The following is a 16,057-nucleotide window of genomic DNA, read 5'->3' on the forward strand; positions in this document are numbered from 1 at the left end:
AAAACCATTCCCCTAACGATTCTAACTAAAGAATACAAATCTGAAAAGTATCAACCATAATTTAAGGTTTATTATTTAATAAGAACTAAATATGTATGAATGATACAACAAACTTGTTAAGTTACTGAAGTTTGTCTTTACTCTCCAAACCAGAAACTGATGATAAAAAGTTTTTTGGCTTGAGAATGTAACCTGGAAATAGGCCAAATGAAAGGTATTTGATTGGTAATGATTGCTAGCAAAAGAAAAGATTCTTTCCAGTTTAAACTATTCATGTTAAGTAAAAATTACCAAGTAAAAACATAAAAGTTATAACCTTAAAAGAATCACAGGTTTCGTTATACCTACATCAAAATACTCATAAATGAAAATGAAAGCAGCAGCAGTGACAAACATATCAGATCCACTTATTCAAATGTTGATTATCTTGGCCTTATCTCTTCTAAAAGTTAAACACTGAATTTTATTTCTATAGTAACTTGGTATTAAAATTAGAGCTCTTCTTAATCAGTGTTTTATTTAGATGAACTATAAAAACTACAACTTTTAACCAAATATTTTAAACTTTACCATAAAATAGAGGAAGACAAAGGTTTAATATGTATAAATCTAGGTGGACTGTCTTGTGCAAGCATGTGGGCTCTGGAGTTAGGTGCCCTGAGTTCAAATCTAGATTCTTCTACTCACTAGCTATGTAACCACAATGAAATTATTCTACCTCTTTACCGCATTTCCCTCAGCTACAAAATGAAAGCAAATATTATACCTACTATACTTACCCTATAAGGTAACTGAGAATTGGATGAAGTTTCTATGCAAAGCACCTTGCACATTATAAGCACTTGATAAGCTTTACCACTATTCTATAATTATTAGCACAAGTATGACCACATCTTCTGAAACTTTCATGGCTTCAACAGGGAAGGAAGCTAATATCCCAGGCATCTCCATTAAACACCTTCTCATACCTAACTCTGATTTTTCTTCCTATACATGTGCATACACGTTCAAACACATTTTCTGGTAAAAGCATTACTCATTGTGTAAAGGTGGCACCATGGACTTGCTATGGTCTGAATGTGTCCCCCTAAAATTCATATGCTGAAATCCCAATGCCCAATGTGAGGGTAATAAGAAGTGGGACCTTTGGGAGGTGCCTGGGTTACAAAGGTGAAGTCCTCATGAATGGAATTAGTGCTCCTGTAAAAGAGACCTCACACAGCTCTCCAGCCCCTTCCACAAGTGAAGACAGTGAGAGGCTGCTATTTTGCAACTGGCAAGAGGGTCTCACCAGAACATCACTATGCTGGCAATCTGATCTCTGACTTCCAGCCTCCAGAACTGTGAGAAGGACATTTCTGTTGTCTGTGGTATTTTGTTACAGCAGCCTGAATGAAGGAAGCTTGGAATGAATTGTGTACTCTACTCCCAAAATTCATATGCTGAAGCCCTAACCTCAATGTGATGGTATACTTGGAAGCAGGGCCTTTGGGAGGTACTTAGGTTCAGATAAGGTCGTGAGGGTGGGGCCCTTACGATGGGATTAGGATTAGTGCATTTATCAAAGGAGACACCAGGGAAGTCACCATTTCTCTCCCCACCATTTAAGGGCACTGCAAGAAGGAAGCTCTCTGCATGCCAGGAGAAGAATCCTCATTAGAACCAGACCATGCTGGCACCCTGACCTTGGACTTCACAACCTCTAGAACTGTGAGAAAATAAATTTCTGTTTTAGCCATTCTGTCCATGGTATTTTGTTATGGCATCCCAAGCTGACTAACAAGGTGATACACTTGTACTTTCAGTGTTTAAATACACAAGACAAAATGATTCTAAGTTTTTTCTTTTGCTAAGTTTATCAAACCCATACAAATTCATGGTGTGCAGTTTTCAAAGACTGCAGAGTATGTCAGAATAAGTTACGGTCAGACAGACATTACACTCTTGCCTACAATGTAATTTATTTTTAAGAGCACAATAGTAAAGTTCCTTATTTTTCAAACAGCGGCTTTAAACAGTTTTAGTCAGTTAAGCCATGGTCAGAAAGACATTATACTCATGTCTACAATATGCTTTTAAGTCTTAACTTATGGATTCTTACCTCTTATATCTGCCTGTAACTGTTCTAGATGGTTCCTGTAAAGTAAAAAGGACATATCAGTTTGGGTATGTTTATAAGCACACAATTCCAAGTTACATAAAACAACTGACAGTGCTACAACAACTACCACTACATTTAAAAATTCACATTGCTGGTCAAACAAAACAAGACTCTATGTCTAATTTTTCAGACAAAATCAATCACTTTTTATAAATTATATCCTTAATTTGGAAGTATTTTACAAGCTCAGAAAATGAAAAAAAGGATCATCATTCATCATCCAATCAGCTTAAACCTTTTCAGAAGTCAACAAGCATTAAAAAATACAACACATCTCCCTTCCAGGCTTTTTTATGCCCTAAAATTTTTAAAAAAGCTACAACTCAACATACATATAGAATGATTAATGCTTATTTTAAAGACAGCTAAAAATGAAATGTGAGAAAGTACTTTTTATGCTGATTCTAAGCTACCCATAAAAGAAAACAATTGCTGAAAGTTAACATTAAGCATTGGGATGAGAAAACTATTACCTCACAATTAACCAGTCAGTCATTTCTCTGTTCAGTCTTTTGCAGTTTCATCTTAATAACACTGGTCAAAATTAAATAAGTCTTCTTAAAAACTGATGAGAACTCTATTTTTTCTAGTTAATCATTAAAAATCTCCATGAGAGACTCTCTGAGTTATTTCTGATCTGGTTAAAATCAGAGAATAAGTTCCCTTTGTAAGATGACCAGATTCCAGACTGAAACAGCAAATACTGACTGCTTGCTGCAATACAGAACATCTCAATGTGGGAAAACAGTGTAAAAAACCATACGGTTAAGAGTAAGATTTAGATTGAAGTTCCAACCAGATAGGCTACCCTACCTGCGAGACTATGGGTAAGTTACTTAACTTCTCTCAGTCTCAGTTTCTTCACCTCTAAAATAGGAATAACAACTATGTCTATTTTACTGGGTTGTTGTGGGGATTAAATGACGTAAGTGATAAAACAATTGGCAAAACTCTTTACAACAGGCTAATACTTTAAATTTGACAGCTAAGATATTAAAAAAAAAAAAACCCTGGGGTACAGAAAAACCATTATTGAATTTTCTATGTGGAATTTTAATAAATCTGACAATTATTCCAAGTCAGTAAATTCCCATTATAACAGACTACATCATTTACTTAAGTATAACTTTAAGTAAAATAGAAACTTCTGGAAGGCAGGGACCCCCACCTTTGACTCTTTTCCCCCTCCAAAACCTCAGCTCAAATCGTATGCAATAAATATATATTGGCAACTTACAGAAATAACTTCCTTAGTAATCTACAATTATAGAAAAAGCACCACTTTGGAATTAACCAGTTGCAGGAAGTAAACCAGGTGACAAGGTGCTAAAAGTACCCATGTGTGTGGGCCTGACCCTTTAGCAGGATTACCTCTGGAGAAGCCATGCTTTGACAGTTGGTTCAAAGACATTTTAACCCTCCCCTGGGCATCAGCTGTTCTTACAGCAGAGACAGCAACAAAAGCCTAGCAAGAAAATTTTAAAGAGTTCTTATCTGCCTGTTATCTGCCTGTCATTAAAGTGTCAGCCTCTAAAGATGAAGCAGATTAATCTTTGTACTCTGTACACCAAACATGTAAAACAAATCTCCTATTTATAAAAATACGGTATCTCTAAGTGAATAACAACAAAGAAAATACTTCATAAAATCTATCTTGTAAACTACTTTTGAAACCATAGTAACTAGATTAAAATGTTTAATCACTGGTTATTTAGACAAAGTAGAAAGAAATAAGAAGGTATGTGTATCCAACTCAAAGTACATTTTATTGAATGCAGATAATAATGACTTCATATGGAACTTCCCCCTAAAGTTTCACAAAACAATATTCCAACTAACATTTTATCAAGATTCTTTCATAAAATTCTCTTATCTTATTCTATTATAAACTAAAGCTATGGCATAGACCTTAAATGATGTCTATCTAAATATGCATTAGAAAAAATGATAATAATGCCTTAAGTTCCAAAACAACACCTCTCTCATTTTAATTATAAGTGAAATATTTCAAAACATGACATCAGCTTGAATTATCCAGACCACCTCTTGCTGAAATGGAATAAGCAGAATTGTTTAAATAAGAATAGCCTTTGTTGCATTTACTGACTTGTGCATAACTGATGTATCAATTGTCTTGGTATGAACAACCGGGCAATAAATAACATTTCTGAGGCATTTTCGCCTAACGTGGTAAAACTTAATATCATGACAGCAGAATTTTAATAAACACAAAAATGTGAAATGGAGGATGTTTTCAGCAACACTACACTATATTGGTAGCATACTACTTTTAAATACTTTGACCCAACTAGAAATGACTTAAAGTCAGTACAAACAACTTTCCACTAAAGCATACTAATAGGAAGTTGTGTAATATCAATTTTCTTCATTTTTTACAGCTTAAAAAAAAAAAACTAGTCACTTGAAATATATCTCAAATTTTACACATTTTCTATACAGCTAGTTTCGTGCAACTGATAAAATTACAACTCGGGCATATTTGATCAAATCACTCCATGCGCATGTCCACGATATGTAAACAATTAGAATGTAAGCCTATTTCTATAGAATATTCAACAGTTAAGATTCTAAAGCAGATAGACAACACTTAAGCTTATTTATTTGTCAGATTTGAATATAGCTTTTATTAGATTATACATTTTGTAGCTAAATGTTCTTTTACAGTGATTCCAGTAATCAAACAAACTCCATTGCTTAACATTGGAACGTTCCCTAAATCAGATAAACTATATTAGTATTGGCAGAGATTGTGAGGGATGGTAGCCTGTTCCTCATGTCTATTCAAAACTGACATTTACAGATGGAATTTAAAGTGATCTGTATGCCCTGCCAAAAAAAGGAAAAAGAAATGTTAGATAGAAAATACAAAATCAACCCTATAGTGCAGTGAACAGTCTCTTATAATTTAAAGAAAGAAAATACTTGCTGTTTCTATATCTATTAATACAAAAGTCTGTACAAACATACACCTTTGATTCATTAACTAGAAGCCTTTATATCTCTGTGGCCTCAAAGATTTCCAAGTAAAGAGTGAAAACTTAATAGTTACTGTAACTATTAAAGTTGACAATTCCATTCTAAATGTTAGTGGGGTGGAGGAGAAATACCAGTATCACTGAAACTGCTTATAAAAAATACAAATGCTAATAAGACTCTACTGGTCTTAAAAGTTTCAAAGACTATGTAATTAGACCTTCCAATAACTCTAAAGTCTATTATACAACTGATTTAAAATGTACTTTCCTGAAATAATCTTCCTTGCAGTAGGATGGTTTACATTACTAAAGGGAGGGGGAAAGACCTATGTAGAGCTTAGAAAATGTTGGCAAAGCACAGACTGTCTGGTGTAAGTTTAAATAAAACAATCTGCTTCATTTAAGCTTAGAATGGTCAAAAAGGAAATCCCATGAACATTGTCTTTACAGGTGCAATGGCAGATCACAACTTGTGAAGTATAAACAAATACAAAAGCAGATGTGAAATAAGATCAGACCAATACATGCCCAGGAGAATATAGTAAAATAATACTGAAGTTATTGAAATAAACTAATTATCAACAAAGCTAAAGCCTTCAGTAAAACAATGGCATAACGTGTTCACTGGCCCTCAACAGTAACCCCTCAGCACTAACTTAAAATACCTATACTGGTGTACAGAATATAGTAAGGTACATTGGTTAAGATGAATGCAGAACAAACTAACTGCAATGTATAAATGACAAAATAATTTTAAAATGGAAGTAAGAACATCAAATTAACAAAGATTAAAAAAGCAGAAACTATAGTCAATATTTTTAGTAACTATAAATGGAGTATAACCTTTAAAAATTGTGAATCACTAAATTGTATACCTGTAACATATCTAATATTGTAAAGCAACTATACTTCAATTAAAAAAAACACAAAACGGAAACTCTCATCATTCCCCCTCCTTTCCTGAACTAAATCGATTTAGTCCTAAAGCCGTTACGTGGGGCAGACCAAGCTGCGAAGGAACACAGTGGCCCAAACCAGGGTATCAGGATACAGAAATGCTACTCGATAAAGAGCTGCCTGGCAGAGAGAAGAGTCCAAGCAAACTGAAGAGAGCGTCCATATAGTAAGTAGGAGGATCTGGCCTGGCCTGAGAAATCAGAGCCTAAGCAGAATGAAGGGGGGTCTCAAAGCAGGAAAGGGAAGTCAGGTATCAGGTCTGAGGCAAGGGACGCTGAGAGTCCCAAGTAGGGTGTGATGGTCATCTTTTCAGGAGGGCAGCCCAGAATGGGAATTTAGAGCCCAAGAAGGGTAAAGAAGGTGTTCCTTCAAAGAGGCAGGCTGGCATGGGGAATTCACAGTCCTCGCAGGGTGTGGAGAGCATCTCTGGAGGGGATGACCAGGGCTGACATGCCAGAGCTCAAATATGATGAAGACAGTATCCACAGAGACTAGCAGCCAGGCCTGGAGGCCAAAACCCAGTCAGGTTGACGAGGGGTCCCCATGGAGAAGTAACCCAGCAGGACGTCTCAGTAGGAGCAGGAATAAAGAAAAGAACCTAGGGAAGTGCAGCCTGTCACAGGATGGCAGAAGCTAAGCAGGGTAAGGAGGGGAACCACAGAGGGGGTGATCCAGTGTGGGGTGATCTGGTGTGGGGAGCCACAATCCAGGCAGGGTAAGAAGGGTGTCCTGTAGCCTTACGTGGGATGCCCAGGCCTGAACAAAGTGAGGAGAGTGTTCATGCCCAAGGTAGAGCCAATGTGTGATGTCAGAACCCACTTGTGGTGAGGAGGACTTAAGTGTGGGGATGGAGTGGCAATGGGAGATAGGTTATACACAAGGGAACTAAACAAATAGGAAAACATACTAAGAATAACAGGAAATAGGTTCCTCGATGTCACAAAAGGGGGTTACAAATACTAGATTAAGTCTTATGCTATGAGATTAGAATTGGCCATATCAGTATAAATTAGTTTCAATATCTACATAGATAGACAGATGTAGCTAGCTAGGTAGGCAAGCAGCAGACATATGTATATCTGTATATACATACATTTTGTAGATCTGTACATAGAGAGGGACTAGGAATGGTAACATCTCAATAACATGAAGATACCTACAGCCCAGATCTTGGCTTCAAAGTATCATTTTCTGGTAAAAGGAATCAGGGCTCCTTAGAGAGAAATAGCTGCTTCTAAGACTGGAGTAAGAAAGCTAAAGATGAGGCTGTAATATTTCATTATGCCAGAAAACAAGTATTCCAAGAATGATGGAGGCGCAGTAAAGGACACAAAAGGTTGAAGGGGCCCCCACAGGCCACATCCGGGATAATATGAATATTAAAGTAAATAATGATGGTATCGTAGGCAGATTAATGACCCTTAAAGATGTTCACATTTTGATCTCTATAACCTTCAAACATATTAGGTTACACAGCAAAGAAAAACTAAGGCTGCTAATCAATGACCCTAAATAGAGAGATTATACTGGGTTATCTGATAAGCCCACTGTAATCACAAAGGTCACTGAGAGTGGAAGAGAAGGACAGAAGACGGGCAGAAGGAGATAATGGCAAAGAAGAAAGGTCACAATGACACCATGTGAGAAGCACTCAACCCACCGCTGCTGACTCTGAAGAAGGAAGAGGGACAAGGACTACAGGGAGCAGCTAGAAGCTGGGAAAGGCAAGGAAACTAATTCTTCCCTAAAGCCTCCAAAATGGAATGCAGCCCTGATGTTAGCCTTTGATTTCAGTCCTTGATTTTAGCCCATTGAGACTCATGTGGGACTTTAAACTTACAGAAATACAGAACAGTGTATTTGTGTTGTTCAAAGACACCACATTTGTGGTAATTTGTTATAGTAGCAAGAGCAAACTAATTCAGATGCTAACAAGGTATAACCCATCAGATAAAATAGGTAATAGTGAGTCAACATAGATATACAGATATAAACACATGATAAATGGATAGAGATAAACAGAAAGTCCAATGGGGATTAAGATATCTACATGGTTCAAAGCACTCGTGCACAAAATATTTATTAAGAAGGGGCAGAGAAGACTGGCGGACATCACCTTAATTACATGACCAAAATGATCATCATCAGCAATGAAACAAATTAAGATCATTGATCACCTGATAGGATACACAGTGAGAAAAACATAGCACCAATCCTGTGATATTTCTGACAAAGACGTAAAACCTGAATCTAATTATAATTAAGTATTAGATAACCTAAATGGAAGGCCATATCACAAAATAAATGACCTATAATCTTAAGAAATGTTAAGATTAAGAAAGTTAAGGAAAGACTGTGGAACTTTTTCTGACTGAAGAAACTAAAGCTATATGACAGCAACTAAATACAGTGTGATTCTGAATTGGAACCTTTTGCCATAACTTAGGACATGATCGGGACAACAGAAGAAACTTGTTAAGGTCTGACTATATTAGATGGTACAAGAATATGTCAACTGTAATTTCCTATTTTTTAAAGTTGTATGGTGGTTATGTAGAAGACCTTGCTTGTAGAAAACACACAGTGAAGTTTGAGGATAAGAGGGTATCAGGTTAGCATCTTATTCTTACACAATTTAAGGGGGAAAAGTTCTCTGTGCACAATACTTGCAACTTTTTAGCACACTTGAGATGGTGTTAAAAGGCACATCAATAAATAATCAAATAAAAGAAAGGAGAAACATAAAATTTGTAACTGCCCTTTCACAAAATGCCATTGATTATATAAACTGATAAACTTTTTTCATAAGTAATTTAGGCAATATGTATTACAAATTTTTTAAATCTTTAAAATAGTTTATGGCTTTTGGCCAAGTAAGTTTATTTCTGGTAGAAGTTTAATCTATACAGATGTTAATTCCAGTATTATTCTTAACAGTAAAAAAAGTTAACCACTGAAAACTCCTATTAATGAGAAATCTGTGGCAACTATCAAACACATTAAAAAAGCAAATTCTATACCACTGAATATAATACACAAAGTGCTTTGAATAACATGAAAAAAAATATTCATGCTGTAACACCTACAAAGATAATTTTGGCAATGTGATCAAAATTACAGATGCACATTCCTTTTCACCCAGAAATTCTAGTGGTAGGGTTTTATCCTACTTATTTACACACACATATGCAAAATAACATATGTTGGAAGTTTTTTCACCAACATACTGTTTGTAATAGAAAAAATATATATATAACCCAAATGACCACCAACAGAAATGAGTTAGAAAAATGATACATCTATAAAACAGAATATTTTGCATTTACAAAAAATAATAGAGAAGCGCTTTATGTACTATTGTGGAAGTCTCTCCACAATATTAAATGAAAAGAGCAAGATGCAAAACAGTGCTTAAAATCAGGAACATATATACACACATACATACAGATATACATACAGATATGTTTGTTTATGGACTATCTTTGGAAGGACAGACAAGAAAAGCACTAGCTGCCTCCAAAGAAGGTAATTAGGTAGCTCAGGGAGACTTTTTACCACATACCTTTCTATGCTTTCTACATTTTTACCATGTGATAGTATGCTTCTTTTTAAATTAACTAAGTCTAAAGTTTAAAATTTAATAAGTAGTTCACAAAAATACAAGAGTAAAGAAAGAGAGCAAACTAGGTAATTTCCTCTTTCTTTTACATTTATATTATTTTTAAAAATTTCCATTGATTATGTATTATTTAATCAGATAATTAATGTATGACTTTAAAAACTGGCATGATTATCTAGGGAAAACATGGCCAATAATGTGTAAAATTAAAGTTAAAAACATGAGAATTTTAAAGGCTCATTTCTTATTACTACTACTGCATATTACCTGAAAAATGTCAAACAGAATCATAAATTACTCTAACCTTTCACAAAGCATACTGTTGTGTCAAATTCCTATTCCCATTTCATTCTTCATTTTTAAAAATCTGTTTCATTGAATGGCTCAAATTCACATAGATAATACTAAGGAAGTCTTTCTTTCTGTCCTATTCAAAAAAGCCTTAAAACAACCAATGATGCCTTTATTTTCTCCCTTTTTGTTGTTTTTTTAAGTTGGAGTTGTAAATAAAATCAATCCTATATGAGTAACAATATATGAGTTTAGATAGTAACTCAAAGAGAAGTCATCTACGTAGACACAGAGTTCCTGTTCCCATTCCAACTTCGGTGTGGCAACCTGGGACCCGTGGGAGAGTCTTCGCCTCACTTTCATCCTAAGCACACAGCCTGGCAAAACAGAAACTTAGAACCAAGAGCACCACTGAGTCACATCCTAATTGCTAATGAAACAAACAAATGAACAAAAATGAGAGCAATGAAGGGTGGACCTAGGAAGAGGTCAGAAAAGCTACAGGAAAGAAGATAAACCAGATGAGGCAGAAAGCTCCTGAGAGCTCAGATCAGCTGAGACTGCTCCATATCCTGGTATGTACCTGGGACTAAGCTAAACACTAGGCTCCCCAGCTTTGCCTGGGTAAGGATTTCATTCAACAGAAGGAAATCAGCCCTCCTTCTAAAAGCTGCTGCCTGATGTTTTGAGTATGCCAGAATTAAGTGACATGAACAAGAACTGAAAACAAGACTCGATTCTTAATCAAAACGCTACATTGCCTCTATCCCGATAAATTAAGCCTATTTCTTCACGTGGAATAGGCATATTCAATTTCAACTTTGCTAGACAAAGGATACAAAGATATTTTAGACTCTGAACAGTCACAGAGGTGCTAAGAAGCACTGCTGGTGAGCCTACACCACATTATAATAGGCTACTCCTCCTCCTAGCAGTAGCAACTCGACTACAAGGGAGCAGATAAACCCGCGTCACTCTACGATTCTTTATGTCAATACATCTGCCTCAAAGAGCAGAGGAGAAAGAAGCCTTGCACTGGCATCCAAACCACTTCAGAGCATTTTGCCTCTCACTGCGAAATGTCTTTTATCATAAATTTGCAAATTAATAGACAAGTTTATATGTCATTTTTTTATCAATAAAATGCGAAGATGTTCGTACTGCTCAGAAACTCTTCAAAGTGGCATAATAAAATGCATTTAAAAAGTCAAAGCTGTACCTCTGAAAAGACAACACAGTAGCTGAAGATCTCAAAATGTCATCAAATTAAAGATTAGATTATATCGAGATCATTCCCACATGACAATTTATATGGAATGATTTTGTAGAGGGACTTGCTTCAAACTGAGGCATACCAATACCGACAACTTTCAATTTTCAGTGCCACAAGAACCCAAGATAACAGCTAATTCAAAACTGACTTAAATTTTATTTTTAAATGTATTTTATAATTACAAAGAAACATTGATGTTTCTGTCGATTCACAATACTATATATTGTGTTTTATTATTATGCTTAAATATCTGAATTTGTAGGATCTTGTTATTCAACTCTTTATTTGCTACATAATTCTAGTGCAAATATAAGCCTAGAGCAGAACTGTCCACTCACTTAAACTCACTAATTCTGACTTTTTAAGAGCAAAAAGGTAATTATTTTTCCTGGTTATTTTACAGTTGATACTGTTTAAACCTGCTTAATCAGTCAGTCAGCAAATACTGATCAGGAACTAAGGACCAAGTACTGCTTACATTAAAAAAGTATTTGCATATAAGGAAAGTCAGTGGTTAAATCCGTGAAAATACTTAAATGGAGTTGATGCAACCAAAATGAAACTGGAAAAAATTATTAACAGTAACTTAAAAATGATCATTAAAACAGCTAGTGACATTTCAGAATTTTTAAACACTCACTTGCAGCAGATAGGAACTGCCTGGATCTAATAAGCTTGCAGCCTCATTCTGCATCGTGTTCTGTTGTGTAATTGCATCTTCTCGTTTCCGCTCTTTCTGCCCAGCTTCGTCATCTTCATATTCATCTAAGCACTGAATGAAAGAAGAGTTTCCATTTTATTTCCATATAATATTAATAAAATGTTTTGACAGTATATGAAGAAACATTTGATAGCATTACAAAGTATTTGTGCATTCAGAAACTAATTTACACAATAAAGGTGTCTCTTTCAACAACAGGTTCATTTAACTCCTGTAAACTAAATTATCTGCTTAAAATCCAAACCTCCACATTCACACCCCTGCCAACGTATCTTTTCTCTAGGCTCTAACTACCAGTGACAGGGTTTGCTTAAAGGCAGGGTTCACTCTAATTTTTTATTACTTAATCAAGTAAATGGGCTATCCATGGTAAACCAAGTAAATGGACATGTGTGAGGATAACTTACTGAGACAGGCCATTTTCTAGCTTAGTAGTACCTTTATGAGTATTTTCACCTGGGGAGTAAGTCGTCTACAAAGACTGTAGGACAGCTTATAATTTAAAGGATGGGTTTAATTTCGAAATGCATATATAGAAAAAAAGGTATTTCTGATGATAAGAGCATATGGAAAAGCTTACAGGAAAGGGTGCTGTTTAAAAAGCTGAATCAATACATGTGTAATCTATCTCCAAACTTTTTACGTGAAAAAAAAAAAAACCCATAAACAGAAACAAAACTCTATCCATTACATCCATTGTGAAATGGGTCATCTGTTCCTTGCAACTAAACACATTCTTAACCAATACACTATCCTATAAGAGACAAAAAATCAATAGTATCTCTGCAGGCGCTCTGTAAACACTAAGACACTGACAGCACAGAATGGCAGAAAAAACAAGAGGATTTACAACTTGTGCAAAGAGAAAAGAAAGACTGAGGCCGCTGTGATAACCAAGAAAGGTCACTGGGGCATGTGTAATAGGAGAACATAGCAGATAAGCAGAACATTCAGAGACACAAGGTCCATGGTTGCAGGGATGGAAGAAAGCATCTATTTGAGTCTTAAGTTAGGATGATGTGGAGAGAAAGTCGGGGGACAGAATGGAAGGAGTGAATTAATGAAACAAGTAGGCTGAGATTCCAGAGAATGTCCAGGGTCCTCTCCTGTAATGCACTAACTGTGTAGAGGTGTCACCTGGCCCTCATCTCCTCACCCTGGGGGAAATGGGGTTAGGTAACTGGTACAAGAAAAATGATAGTACTGTGGCTCCTGCTATTTCTGTGAGTAACAAACTGTTCTTGACTCTGACCCAGAGACAAGTGTCTTCTGCCAGGATCCATGAAACTATAGCAGGCCAATGCATTAACTTTCAAGCAGGGTAAGATCTTAGAACCTTCACAGTTCTTGACAGAAGTGAGGACTGGAAAGGTATATACTCTGATCACAAAGGAACATAAATAATAAATGGCCTGAGAAGTCTGGACTTTTCACTACGTAACATGGAAAGATGTTATAGTGTTATAATTCTCTGGAATAGAAGTAAAACATCATCAAAACTGATTTGAGGGAAAGAGTCTGTATATAGCAATTCAGAGTTCTGATTAACAGGGACAGGGACCAAAAGTGGAGAGACTACTTAAAGAACACAGTAGGCAATTTGATCCTATGAAGAATTATATAACCTAGGAGGAAAACAGAACCAATCGAAATCTAGTAAAGGGCAGCAAAGTTTAAGAAATTAGTCCTGATTAGAAAAAGAATCTCTCTTAAGACTTTTAAAAAGACTTTCTCAAACCAATAGAGAGTATCATGTTTTAGGCAAAATATCAACAAAATTCAAAAACAAAGCCAAAATTGAGATAACTGATGACCACTATCAACACAGGTGTTAGTATCATGCTGAAAGTGCTACCTAATAAAACTAGGGAAGAAGAGTAAGAGATTTCAGCATAAGAAAGGCAAACTTCTCATCATTTCAAGTGATACAGTTTTGTCAACCTAAAAATATTTCAGAATTATTAGAGTTCTTTAAGATGGTTTTTCATTAAGTATACAAAAATTAGTAACTTCTCAAAGTAACATCAATAGCTAGGTAGCTTATATAATTTTAGTAGTAACCATAAGAAAAACTAAAAAACTATAAAACTTTACAGAACTTCAATAAAAATATACAGATACCAAAAAAAAAAAAAAAAACTTTACTGAGGGATATAAATTAAAACCTATTCTTAAATTAAGGGAAAAATGAATATTGTTAAGGTATCAATAGCCTATAAATCAATTCATAAGTTGAATTTACTTGGAAAGGAAAGGTGGATCATCTGGATGAGTAAATACCTGCAGAAAAACTGCTTTTTAAGGAAAGAGTTATGACAGAACACTCACTCTAGTTAACATTAAAGCGTATAAAACCACAGTACTGAAAACTGTATGATAAAGATCTTGGAAAAGAGAAAGAAGTAAAGAAATTCTTCAATACATAGTACTGAGACAAGAGGTCAACAAGAGTATGAGATCTGGAAAGAATAAAGAGCGGTCTCATCCAGTCTTCTACTCTGTGCAAGCAATCATTGTCTAGCACCTAGACTGCAAAACCCCCTGACCATAGGGTCAAATGTCAATAGCATGAAGCCAAAATTCTTAAGTCAGAGAGTAGTACAGACTCCCTTGCCAGCGCATTAAAAGAAAGACGAAGAAAATAAACCGGTGAATGTTTGCTAAATGAATGAATGAGTTACCAAGACGAGACAAGTCAGGAGATGGACTGTGGCACCCCAAGTCAAAATTCTGAATGCTCTTTCCTTCACAACACTCTTACCCACTGACCCGAGAACCTATTTATCACACATAATTCACACATACTTCTTCACACATACTATCTCTGTGGAGAGTGTGTACATCTTACTTCCCAGGAAGCTTTTGGAATAGGGACTACAGGATGAATCACAATTTCCCTCCAAAGTTCTTCTAGAAACAGTACGGTTCTTTTAGCAACAAGCATCTTACAAATTCTTTAAGCTTTCTTACTTAACTGGGATAAATACACGTGGAGGAACTATTTAGTCAAAATGGTAAGAAGTAAGAAAAGAAAGAAAGCAAAAACGAACTGAGTTAATGGACAAAGGTGGGTAAAGACATTCTCTATTTCTATTTCTTGCAAAGATTAATAAATCTCTGAGCACAGAGTTGGCTGGTATCCTTAAGGGAGAGAGAGCTGCTATTTAAATAAGTACTAGCAAAAGAGAACCAAAAAACCCTCTAAACATTTTTTAAGAGATTCTTTCTGAATTATAAGCTTTTTATCTGCAAAAGAAAAATATGAGAAGAAAATAGTTACTGATTTTATATTATACTTACATCAACAATGTGAAACTGAATCTCCTGTCTTTCTCAGATCTCATTTATAGATAAATGTAAACATGTAAGTTATTCTCTCCTTTTACATGGATTAGACAGGAAGTTGCATGAGAACTGGGTTAACAATTATTTGAAATTGAAACCAAAAATGGAGATTTTATGAAATAATAAGCATCACTAATTCTCATCAAGCTCTTCGCTTTTCCCAAAGATGGATTTTAGAGTTCTAATATTTTAGCAAATAAAACCTCAGAACAAAAAGAAAATGTATTATTTTCATTGCTAATAACAACATACCAATATTGAAAAAAAAAAAGAAGCTATTTTTACATGCTATAAAAATTATTCAGATTTTTGCTACAGATCTGAAAAGTAACCAAATAAAAAAGAAACTGGGTGGGTGGTTTTTTTTTTTTTAGGTACTATTAGTTAGGACTTTAAAAAGCTGTACTTCATAGGAACACAACAGAAAGTTCAGAAATAGATCCAAATACACAGACAAATTGTGTTTACAGTACAAGTGGAAACCAGGGGAAAGGGGGAAGGATGGTCTTTTTTTAAATATGTAGTTTGGGGATAACTGAGTAGCTATATTTAAAAAAATATATGACACTGGATTTATTCACATACCCAGATAAATTTCAGTGAATCATTAAAAATAAGCAAAAATTGGAAGACACTCCACCAAAGAAACTACAGGGATGGCAAATAAACACATGAAAAATGGCTCGTATCATTA

General features: G+C 35.2%; 1 protein-coding gene across 1 annotated transcript in view; it reads right to left on the reverse strand.

The window, feature by feature from the left end:
* PAWR (pro-apoptotic WT1 regulator) overlaps positions 1-16,057 on the reverse strand; it is a 95,403-nt gene that overhangs the window by 22,516 nt on the left and 56,830 nt on the right. Inside the window, exons 2-3 of the mRNA XM_031463089.2 lie at positions 11,938-12,069; positions 2,102-2,136 (exon numbers count right to left, since the gene is read on the reverse strand). Of these exons, the coding sequence (XP_031318949.2) occupies positions 2,102-2,136; positions 11,938-12,069 (167 nt within the window). The remainder of the gene's footprint in view (positions 1-2,101; positions 2,137-11,937; positions 12,070-16,057) is intronic.

Source organism: Camelus dromedarius, chromosome 11 (assembly GCF_036321535.1).
Source record: "Camelus dromedarius isolate mCamDro1 chromosome 11, mCamDro1.pat, whole genome shotgun sequence".
In the NCBI taxonomy this organism is placed as follows: Eukaryota; Metazoa; Chordata; class Mammalia; order Artiodactyla; family Camelidae; genus Camelus; species Camelus dromedarius.